Genomic DNA, 12,782 nt, shown 5'->3' with positions numbered 1-12,782 from the left:
GAAAATTAATATTTGATTTGGTGGGTTCACTCATCCCACCAACGGTGGTGATATTCTATTCACTCATCCCTTTCCTTGACTCTTTCCCTTCCTTTTCCTTGCTTTCTTTGATTTGGATTAGAAGAAGATTAAAAAAAATGAAGAACACGACTTTGCTCAGTATAAATTAAAAAAAAAAAAAAAAAACCTTGAATGAAACCCAACGACAAACGATCACCAACGACTAACCATCAGTAAAATTCACGAACCTAGAACCATCATCCACAAACCACTGACCACGGACCATCAACAAAAGCCATAAACCCATCAACAAAACAACGGCATTGACATCAACATCGGCATCAGTACACAAATCCAAAACTTTGTAACCATCCGCCACCAATAAACCCAAAATCAATGATTCAAACCAAAACCCCCAGTGATTCAAACCAAAACCTAGAATCAATGATTCAAACCATAACCTAAAACCAGTGATTCAAGCCAAAACCAAATCCAGAACTAGTGATTCAAAACAAAACCCACAGAACCAAAACCCATAAACCTCCAAAGCCAACCCATAACAAAACCAAAATCCTCTAACACCGATCCTAACTAAAACCCACAAACCACTGTGAACCCACCACTGCAAAGACGAAGAGAGGAGAAATCTACAACGTGAACTTACTGGATCTCCTTCAACGATGTAAGCTGCACTAAACCCACAAATGAGATGAGAAAATCATGTATATATAATATATTTGATTGAGATAGGTCATAGTGTATTGTTCGGTTGATAGAAGGGCAATATTGTATTGTTCGGTTATTTGTGTTGGTTGATCTAGGTTTTATTTTTTTTGGTATGTTCTTCATGTTCAAGATTTATGTGAATTGAGAGAGAGACTAATACCACTTTTTGATCTTGTTTCTCTTGCATTTTTGTGCTATTTTTGGTTTTGGGAGGAGAGAGACATAAAATTTGAGCAAAAATACCTATTTACCCCTGATTTTAATAGATGTGGGTTACGGAAAATAAATAGAACATACCTCAGATGGATAAAGTAACACTTTTTAAACCACGGGTAGACAAAGTGATTTCAGACCGAACTACAAGTGGATTTAGTGTAATTACCCCTTATTTTTAATATCAACCATTAAATCAAAGAGATTTAAAAAGTAAAAAAAAAAAAAAAAAAAGTTTAAAGTTCGAAGCGGTAAAAGATTAAAAAAAAAAAAGTAAGAAATTTTGTAAGGATTCAGGGGCTTGCACGGTTCCAAATCCATGAAATGTGAACGCAATGCCGCAGCCTGCAGCCGGTTGTACAGTAAGACAAGCATAGAATTATGCTTCTTCTTCTGTAGAATTATCCCAATTACATGCTTTAAGTGGTCATGAATAAGAGAATTGAGAAAGGTCTCAAGAGAATGAATTTGAACCCACTCCCTTCAAGACTCCGGTGGTAGATTTGGTTTTATCTATTGTCGTCATATGCTATGAGGTCGATAAATTCACACTGAAAATCTTTTTTTTTTTATTTAGTAAAAAAAAGGAATGAATTTTAAAAGTTGAATGTCGATGAAAAAAAGGAAAGGGAAAGTGATTAAGAAGTACAGGAGAGAATTGAATAATTATAAATGTTATTTTCATAGGACAATAATTTTTGTTAAGTGATAATGCAATATAATATTAAGGGAATAGATGTCAAGTGAAAATCGAATAGTTTAGGGCATGTTTTTTCGGTTACAAATTTAAAGAGATAAACAGTATCAATGGCTCTCTTTCACCCAAAAAAAAAAAAATGCTAGTAATAAACATGCAAAAGATTTAGGGTTAATTTTTTTGTACAGACTTCTATTCTATGAGTGAAATGTTACATTGAGAATTGTTTAGGTTAAATCTTCTTCAAGTTTTTTACTTTGAAACCACAGTTTACTTTGATTCAAATCTATTGCATAATTAATCTAAATAATTATTTGGCTAAGATTTGATAAAATCTGACTCAATTGGGGTCTAAAACCCTAATAGGTTTTATAATTTCAGACCTTTAAGTTTCATTCATTCGCAATTAAGTCATCCGTTAATAATCTGTTAGTTGCTACCACTAACTTACCAAAACAACGTCGTTACCTCCGTCTTTCTCCCTCTTGGTTTCTTAGGTCTGGGGTGGGGTGGGGTTTCAATTTTTTTTCTTCAGGTGAGGCTATGTGGGGGAGGGGACCACGTCATTCCTTTAAAACAGTTTTTTTTTTTTTTTAATGAACATTATTCCAAAATTAAGAAATAAATAAATATATATAAAATAGATATTTAATAAAGTGCAAAACATCGTCGTTTTGATAAGTGAATGGCAACAACTAACAGATTATTAACAGAGGACTTAATTGGGAATGAATGAAACTTGATGACTGAAATGACAAAACCCAAATTTAGAGTATTAAAATGAAAATTTGTGGAATTTAGAGGATGGGTTTTGCATATATATATATATATATAGAGAGAGAGAGAGAGAGAGAGAGAGAGGAATCTTTATTTTGTTTTGTTTCCACATCAACATTCAATTCTCCAATATAATTTTTTCTCACATTTAGATGGGTAATAAGCATTCTTCTCATACTAAGATGGGTTTTACCATTTTACTAACGTATATCCTTAGGAAATCCATTAATAAATCATCTTAGGAAACTTTTTACGAGACCAGGAAAAAGTTTTTTTTTTTTTTTTAATTAATGTATACCCTAAGAGCATATATTAACCATTAATCGGACCCAAGATTAAGGGTCCATTGGTTGGAATGAAACATGGAGGATAGAAAATAGGGGAGAGCAAAGTAGAGAGAAAACTGATTTTATGGAGAGAAGGGGGGATAGAAAATTAATGGGGGGCCAGGTGTGTTCTCCCTTGGCCCACCAAAATTGTATCTCTCCAATTTGAGGAGAAAATAGAAGGGAGATGAATAGTTGTAGTCAGTGTCACCTCCTCCTCCTTTTAAGTGCTAGACATGTTGCCTTTTGCATTTACACAAGTTTACATGGACTGATATGAGTAATTTTTGGAGTTGGATGTGCAAAATTTAATTATACATGAAATGATGTGAGTGCTCTAATTGTCGTTTCACGTGATCATATACATACATACATACATATATATATATATATATAGAAAAATGACCACGTTTTAGTCAACCAAACCCAAAATTCACCCACATCAAGGCATGCAAAATTGTGTAAAAATACATAGTTGCTATAGATGAGCATTCGCATCTGCTTATGCAAAAATTTCTTTTTATTTTAGCATAAAACCCTACTTTTTTCTATTATTCATAACCACTTTTCAAAAATACTCACATATAAAAAAATATTTTTAATTGTTTCTCTTTCTTCACGTACAACAACCACCATTTACTCGCTTCCTTCATCTTAGTAATATGTAAAGAAAGTATAAAAAAGAACTAAATGCAAATTGAATAATGTCAATGTAAATTTACATAGTTACTGTAACTGTAGTTGTGGATAAATTTTACACTATTATACATATATTGATGTTGGGAGGTTTTAGGGGTTGATTGAGCAAAATATCGATTTTTTTTTTTTTTTAATTTTACAAAGACCAATGTAAATGCCTGTATTGGCTCGTGGAAAAATTCATGTATATTTTAGTATAAGAGCATACTTTTTTCTAATCATTTTATATACTCACTTTTCAAAACACCGCATATATGATTATCTACTTTCCACTACATTTTATTAAATTTTCAATTTTTCTGGATTTTTATAATTGTTTTTCTTTCTGCACACACACATGCATCATTCACTCTCTTCCTTCATTCTCAAGATATGTAACGAAGAAATAAAAAACTAAATACCAATAAATAGTGTTAGTGTAGATTTACCCGATAGCGAACTTGTAAAATTTGCACAAGTATACACTGATTTATGTGGTATTTTTTTAGATAAAAATGTGTAAAGTTTACACATTTTTCTATTATACATCATTAATGTAAGTACTCTAATAAACTATTTACACTGACACTATGCATTTTGCATTTAGTTTTTATTTTTATTTTTAATTTCTTTATGTTTCTCAAGAATGAAGGGGGAAAAAAAAGTAGGCATTGGTGTTGTGTGTGAAGAAATAGAAACAATTAAAAAAATCAAGAAAAAAAATAATATTTTAATAAAAATATAATGTAAAATATGTTTAGTGTTTTAAAAAATGAAAAAAAGGAGGGGGTTGTTCTTATTGGTAGTCAAAAAAACAAACTTCAATCTCAACTAGGAGTGGCAAAGGGTTAGGTTTAGGGTGGGTTTCTTCATCTCCGAACCCGCCACGCCACCCAAAACCCGAACCCACCCCATTTAGTTAACGGGTTTTTTTAACCCCAAACCTGCCCTTACAGGCCCCCGTGGGCCCCACTTGGCCATGCCCACTTCAGGGCCCAATATAAAGGCCCCTAAACTGTGGTCCAATCTATATAAAAAAAAAAAAAAAAAATCAATTTTATGTTAAACCAATCTCACACGCCATCAGCCACCCATCGGTACACAGCAAATACACACACCTAATTGCCAATTTTGGACAATCAAAAATATCCATCATCACAAACATTTGGACAATCACAAATATCTAACATCACAAATATCACAAATTTTATGGAACTGGTATCATACCCATCACCGAGCAATTTTGGACAATCACAAATATCTAACAAAAACTTTTTTTGCCCAACAACAATATCAAAGTTAACCAAGCAGAGTTCTTAGATAAAAATATACATGTAGAGGTCTTAGGAAACCAAGTAACGAACCAAAAAAAAAAAGCTAAGAACGATGAATCTATGAGAGACGGCGACGGACTGAGAGAGTGAGAGTGAGGGTGTGGCTAGTGGCTAATTGAGTGAGTGAGTGAGTGTGAGGATGTGGCTGACTGGCCAACAGCGGAGAGAGTCAAAGTGAAAGCTTGAGCTTAAGAGTTGAGAGAGGCAGCTGAGATGAGATTGGTTTAGGGTTTAGAAATAGGATTATATATATAGGCCATTTTAGTAATTTAACTATAATTGGGTCGGGTATTACTAATACCCGCACCTGACCCAAACCCGCTTCAAGTGGGATTATAAAAACCCAAACCCACCCCTAATGTTACACGGATTGGGTAAAACCCGACCCAATAGAGTCGAATCAAGTACCCGCGGGTCGGATTAATTTTGCTGTCCCTAATTTTTTACCATTAATTAAAAAAGAGTTAGGAAAAACTTAAAAGAAATAAAAATTTAAAGTAAAAAAGGTTAAAAGTTAAAAAAAAAATGACAAAATTTAGTTAAAACTTTACTCAATATATATTTTATTGGAGATGAATTAGATTACAACTTTTTCTTATATCTTTCATACTTGCAAAATTTTTAAAAAATTAAAGATCAATAGCTATGTCATTAATATATTGTTTAAGTTGTAAATTTTTGTAATTTAAAATTATGCATAAAATATAATCTTACAGATTATATAGTAAATAATATCTAATTGATACAAATTTAATATTTATATTAAAAGAGTAAAAAATATATAATTTAACGGTTAAAATTTTAAAATATATAATAATATTTATTTTATTGGATAAAATTATACCCTCGAGTTAGTATCGATTTTGTAAACAAATTGCGACTGTTAAAAAAATTCATAAAGGGTGGGGGATTAATTCGACCCATGCAATGCCCCATTATCGCATCCCATAGACTTTAACAAAGAAAACTCTGTGCACTAGAGCAAACAGCCGATTTGCAAACTGTGTAGAGGCTCTCACACATCGTCCCTCTCAATCCGATCTCTTCTTTTCACTCCTTTCCTTGAATCCCTCCTCCGCAGCAAAACAGGGGAAAAAAACAAAACAAAACAAAAAATGAGTTGGATTTGGAACACGATGAGCGAGACATTGCTTTCGACATTATTTGGAAAGGTGTTTGAAAGGTTGGCTGATCCGCTGCTCAGTGGCTTGTTCGAAAATAAGAGTTTCGATCAGACACTACTTGACAAGCTGAAGACTGTACTGGTGAAGGTTGACGTGGTGCTCAGTGATGCAGAGGAGAAGCAGATCGCGAATTTGAAGGTGAGAAAGTGGGTCAATGAGCTCAAAGATACTATCTACCATGCTGACGATCTGTTGGACGAGATCATCACTATACGCAAGCTGGAAGTTGAAGTCAAGGTAAATCAGGTACTGAAATTACTCTTACGCTTCTGGGATCTAAGTTCTATGCCCAAACTTGATAAAGATATAGAACCCAAACTCAAAGACATAGTTGAAAAACTGGAGTCTTTAGCAAACTTGGGAAGTCTCAATCTCAAGGATAGTGTAAGAGGGAAACCACCACCATTGTTACCCTCAACTTCTGTAGTAAATATATCCGAAATGTTTGGTAGAGAAAACGATAAAGCAGTGCTAAAAGAATTTTTGCTTGGTAATAATAATTCACTAGAAAACGAAATCCCTGTGATTGCCATAGTTGGGATTGGTGGGATTGGCAAGACGACCCTTGCGCAGTTTGTGTATAATGACCCTGAAGTGACTAAACATTTTGAAGCGAGGGCATGGGTTCATGTTACAGAAGAGTGTGATGTTTTCAAGCTAACTCAAATAATTTTTGAATCGGTCACTTCAAAGAGTTGTATATTCACAGATCTGAATACTCTTCAAGTCAAACTTAAGGAGGCCTTGATGAAAAAAAGATTTTTGCTTGTTTTAGATGATATTTGGAAGAAGTTTTATATTTGGGATTTGCTGTCAGGACCCTTAAAAGATGAAGGCCAGAGTAGGAGTAGAGTTATAGTGACAACCCGTAATGAACATGTTGCATCACTTATGCGCCCTGTTTTTATTCATCGTCTTTTGCATTTATCAGATGATGACTGCGGGAGATTATTTGCAAAACATGCATTTAATACTAGCAACTCTGACGATCCAATCTTGACAGAGATTGGTGAGAAAATTGTAACGAAGTGTGCAGGTCTGCCTTTAGCTGCAAAAACATTGGGATGCCTCTTGCACTCGAAAGTAGAAGCTGAGGAATGGGATAGAATACTCAATAGCACAATTTGGGATTTACCTGATAATGATGAGGGTGGCTGCAGTGGCATACTTCCCGCTTTGTATTTGAGCTATTATCATCTCCCTTCACATCTCAAACAATGCTTTGTTTATTGTTCGATATTTCCCAAGGGATATAAGTTTGAAAAGGAGAAATTGGTACTCCTATGGATGGCAGAAGGTTTTTTAGAGCACCCAAACATTAAGAACTCAGTGGAAGAGGTTGGGTATGAGTATTTTTGTGAGCTATTATCAAGATCATTTTTTCAACCATCAAGTTCTGACGAGTCATGCTTTGTGATGCATGACCTTGTTAATGATTTGGCTCAATTTGCATCTGGAGAATTTTCTTGTAAGTTTGAGAATGGCAAGCATCATGGAGTTTCAAAAAAGGCTCGGTATTTTGCATACTTAATGGACCAGTTTGATGACAGTGAGAAATTTGTGTTCCTTTCAGAGACAGAGTTTTTGCGAACCTTCCTTTCACTACGCATTTCAGATACTATTGAATGCTCCAGCGTATGCAGAATGGTTGCTGATGTGTGGTTGCCAAGACTGAAGCACCTGCGTGTGCTTTCTTTCTCTTATCCTACTCTCACTGGTCTACAGGATAAGTCTTTTGACAAATTGATACATTTACGCTACTTGGATCTCTCTCACACTTTAATCAAAAAGTTACCCTCCTCGACATGTTTTTTGTATAATTTGCAGACGTTGCTGTTGTCTAGTTGTATTAACCTCACTGAGTTACCAGAAAAAATTGTTATCCTCACCAAGTTGCGTCATCTAAATGTGAGTGAAACCAAGTTGGAAGGGATGCCGCCTAAATTTGGAAACCTAACGAGTCTCCAATTGTTGACTGATTTTGTTGCGTGCAAAAATAGTAAAAGTGGGTCACATATCAGTGAATTGGGCAAGTTCTCATATCTTCGAAGTACTCTTTCCATCTCAAAGTTGGAGAATGTCGTCGAAGCTGAAGATGGTTCAAAGGCCGAGTTGAAAAGTAAGAAATATCTTAAAGAGTTGGTTTTCAAATGGACTACTGCTACCACGACTCATCATGTAAATGAAGTACTACTCAACAAGCTTCAGCCTCATGAAAATTTGAAGAAGCTTACAATTGAAAACTACGGTGGTACAGCGTTTCCCAATTGGTTAGGTAATGCTATTTTCTCTAACATGGTGGTTCTGCGACTTAACAATTGCAAATATTGCACGTCCTTACCCCCACTGGGGCAGTTATCTTCTCTTCAAGAACTCCTCATCACAAAGATGGAAGGATTAGAAACGTTGGAGGATAATCAATTTTGCGGGACTGGGCAAACTGGATTCCAGCCATTTCGGTCTCTAAAAACTCTGAAGTTTATGGAGTTACCACGTTGGAGGCAATGGATACATTCTGATCATGTAGGTGAAGATTTCCCTTCCCTTCAAGTGCTTCAAATACAACAATGTCCAAAATTCATTGAAAGCTTACCAAGGCACCCTTCCTCAACGATTTGGGAGATTTCTGGATGTCCTCGGTTTGAAGAGGAGTTGACTCGAATGGTACAACCACAAGCATCTACTGACCAAGAGGAGGAGTCAGCTCGAAGGGTAAGACCACGCCGATGCTGACAGCGGTGAAAGGGTGGGAGACAATGCGCACAGCTTCTGTCTGTATACATTTTATCGTGTCCAGGACACTAATGCATTAGTGTATATATATATATATATATATTTTTTTTTTTTCATTTTTGTTTACGTAATTCTGATCGTCACCCGGTATAATGGCAGCGAATACGGACTATATGTCAATCGACACGTTGGTATCATCGTTTTTGCCTTCGCCATTTGGCTAGCAATTTCAATCAAGAAATCCGGAATAAAAACTTGAAGGCTATGGTAATGTGGGCAGGGCATGGAGAATCAGTTACGAAAGTATCAAATAACTAGGATAGAATTACTCAATTAAGTGCAGATGGTGAGACGTATTTATCGAAAATACCGGTGGACCAAGTGGACGTTAGCACACGATGGTGGACATCGTTATGGGGCAATGACGACAAATTTGTCTGAAAGTTTCAACGGAATTCTAAAGAGGCTAGACAATCTGCCCATAACTGCGTTAGTTGAACTTACATACTACCGTGTGTAGCCTACTTGCTGATCGATATACTAAGGCATGCGCAGAGGTTACTGCCGGGGAACTCATTACGGCCTTGCAAAGAAAAAATTCAATAAATGGGAAAAAAAAGGCACCAAAGCATTCAGTTACTGTGTTCAGTCATGAAGATGGTCTATTTGAAGTCAGAACACCAATAAATCCTAACTCTGCATATAAGGTAATCATCGTCATGAGGTAAATTTGAGGCAGAACACTTGCAGTTGTCAAAAATGGCAGGTTTAAGATGCCGTGCTCACATGTCATTGCCGTGTGTAATATCAAGGCATCTCTGCAATGCGATTATATCGACCGTTGCTACCTTTTGGAAGAACAAGTTGCTTGTTATGCACCTAGATTTCGCATGGTTCTTGACAGTGTACATTGGAATGAGCCTTGATTCTCCGGTCTTGTATCCTAATGTCAAGCTGCGCCGTGAAAAAGGTCGACCAAGAACAACTCGGCTTCGAAATGAAATGGACGAAGGGCGAGCATCAACCAAGGCCATTGTGCAGTCTCTGTAGGCAAGAAGGCCATAATAGAAGAACATGCCCCACTCGAACTGTGGCTGGCTCCACTAGTGGCTAAACTGAATGACTACCATAAGTATTCAATCTACTTGAGTGGATTGGTTGGACCCTTTTCTTTTTTAGGAGTTGACCATATTATTAGTTTGTATTATTTGAAAGAACATGGTACTAATTCCATATGCTATAATGTTTTCTATCACTCAAGTTGGATTGGGTGTATGTTTATTTATTTTGTGTCTGCGTGTGTGTCTATATATATATAATATTGTGTATTATAGTTTAGGGTTTCGATGACACCTTCAAATGTATACGTTTTATGGAGTGCTTGGGTTATTTACCATGTTTGAAAGTTCAAATAAGGAAAGGAATCAAAGGCCATAATCTAAACAGAAAAAATCAAATTTGAGCACTACTCAGTATTTTAGGCGTATCTCTCTCTTCAAAAATTCAATTGACTAAAGGCCAGAAGGGATGAAACCATGACTTAAATAAAAGACGCTTGGACTTGCACTTCACTTGCCTTTTATCTTCACTGAAGCTTTTAGTACACAAGAAGAAGACAAAAAACTATCTCCTTTTATCTTCACTGAAGCTTTTAGTACACAAGAAGAAGACAAAAAACTATCTCCTTCTATCTTCACTGAAGCTTTTAGTACACAAGAAGAAGACAAAGTGAAGAAACACAAGAGATCTCAAACAAAATCTTTAAGAGAGATTACATCAGTGAAGAAGATAAAAAAGAATGTTCTCTAGAGTTATGAATAGGGTAAAATATATTCGATGCAGAGAATTAAGAATCAGATGAGATGACAAATTCCCCACAATTGTGGCAATGGTATTGCGAAATACCATTGCCACAAATTAAAAAAAAAAAAATTTCCCAATTGTGGCAATGGCGTTGCCGAATTTCGGCAATAGGAAAAAATAAGTTTTTCTTTTGGCAATGTCATTGTCCCATTTGAAAAAAAAAAAAAATTTCCCTAATACTGTTTGGAAAAAAAATTTATTTTTTTTTTAATTGTGGCAATTGAAACAATTTCGGCAATGCGATTGCCACAATTGAAAAAAAAAAAAACCCACAATTGAAAAAAAAAAAAAAAAAATTTCCCACCAATTGTGGCAATGGTATTGCCGAAATACCATTGCATAAAAAAAAAAATACCTGTGCAATAGCAAATACTTCAAATAAAAAAAAAAAAAAAAAAATTCCCCACAATTGTGGCAATGTATTGCCGAAATACCATTGAATAAAAAAATTCCCACATGCTGATGCAAACATGATAAAAAAAAAAAAAAAAAAAAAAAAATTCCCCCACAATTGTGGCAATGGCGTTGCCGAATTTCTGGCAATAGGAAAAAATAAGTTTTTTCTTTTGGCAATGTCATTGTCCATTTGAAAAAAAAAAATTTTCCCTAATACTGTTTGAAAAAAAAAATTTATTTTTATTTTTTTAATTGTGCAATTGAAACAATTTCGGCAATGCGATTGCCACAATGAAAAAAAAAAACACCCACAATTGAAAAAAAAAAAAAAAAAAATTCACCCACAATTGCGGCAATGGTATTGCCGAAATACCATTGCCACAAATAAAAAAAAAAAAAAAAAAAATTCCCCACAATTGTGGCAATGGTATTGCCGAAATACCATTGCCACAAATTAAAAAAAAAAAAAAAAAAAAAAAAAATTCCCCACAATTGTGGCAATGGTATTCCGAAATACCATTAACACAAATTAAAAAAAAAAAAAAAAAAAAATTCCCCCACAATTGTGGGCAATGGCGTTGCCGAATTCGGCAATAGGAAAAAATAAGTTTTTCTTTTGGCAATGTCATTGTCCCATTTGAAAAAAAAAAAAATTCCCTAATACTGTTTGGAAAAAAAAATTTTTTTTATTTTTTTAATTGTGGCAATTGAAACATTTCGGCAATGCGATTGCCACAATTGGAAAAAAAAAAATTTACCCACAATTGCGGCAATGGTATTGCCGAAATACCATTGCCACAAATTTAAAAAAAAAAAAAAAAAATTCCCCACAATTGTGGCAATGGTATTGCCGAAATACCATTGCCACAAATTTAAAAAAAAAAAAATTCCCCACAATGTGGCAATGGTATTGCCGAAATACCATTGCCACAAATTAAAAAAAAAAAAAAAAAAAATTCCCCCACAATGGTGGCAATGGTTGCCGAATTTCGGCAATAGGAAAAAATAAGTTTTTCTTTTGCATGTCATTGTCCCATTTGAAAAAAAAAAAAATTTCCCTAATACTGTTTGGAAAAAAAAATTTTATTTTTATTTTTTTTAATTGTGGCAATTGAAACAATTTCGGCAATGCGATTGCCACAATTGAAAAAAAAAAAACCCCCACAATTGAAAAAAAAAAAAAAAAAAAATTTACCCACAATTGCGGCAATGGTATTGCCGAAATACCATTGCCACAAATTAAAAAAAAAAAAAAATTCCCCACAATTGTGGCAATGGTATTGCCGAAATACCATTGCCACAAATTTAAAAAAAAAAAAAAAAAAATTCCCCACAATGTGGCAATGGTATTGCCGAAATATCATTGCTACAAATATAAAAAAAAAAAAAAAAAAAATCCCCACAATTGTGGCAATGGTATTGCGAAATACCATTGCCACAAATAAAAAAAAAAAAAAATTTCCCCACAATTTCGGCAATGGTATTGCCGAAATTGTGGGCACAAATTAAAAAAAAAAAAAAATTTCCCCACAATTTCGGTAATGGTATTGCCGAAATTGTGGGATTTTTTTTGCACATTCGGGCAGATTGGGCAGAGGAATTACGCAATACCATTGCCGTAATTCAAGTTTTTCTCTCTCCTCCACTTTTCTCATTCTCTCTCCTCATTTTTCTTGAATTTCGGCAACGCTGTTGCCGAAATTCAACCTCTCTCCTCATTTTGCCAAAAAACTTCAAACAGTACCTATAATGCAAAAATGTTTTAATTTGGCAATATTTAGCCAAAAGACTCCAAAAAGACCCAATACGTAAACAAAAATGAAAAAAAAAAAATATATATATATATATATATACA

At 34.5% G+C, this 12,782-nt stretch overlaps 1 protein-coding gene across 1 annotated transcript; it reads left to right on the top strand.

Annotated features, from left to right (window-relative positions):
- Positions 1-5,665: 5,665 nt before the first annotated feature.
- LOC112022972 (putative disease resistance RPP13-like protein 1) lies at positions 5,666-8,784 on the top strand. The gene has a single exon (XM_024055590.2). It carries the CDS (start codon positions 5,867-5,869, stop codon positions 8,666-8,668), a length of 2,802 nt encoding a protein of 933 aa, XP_023911358.1. The 5' UTR covers positions 5,666-5,866; the 3' UTR covers positions 8,669-8,784.
- The last annotated feature ends 3,998 nt before the right edge of the window (positions 8,785-12,782 follow it).

The sequence above is a fragment of the Quercus suber genome, unplaced genomic scaffold (assembly GCF_002906115.3).
Source record: "Quercus suber isolate HL8 unplaced genomic scaffold, Cork oak 2.0 scaffold_449, whole genome shotgun sequence".
Taxonomy (NCBI): Eukaryota; Viridiplantae; Streptophyta; class Magnoliopsida; order Fagales; family Fagaceae; genus Quercus; species Quercus suber.
Note: the sequence above shows the minus strand (reverse complement) of the source record. Positions and strands in the feature narration are given on the sequence as shown.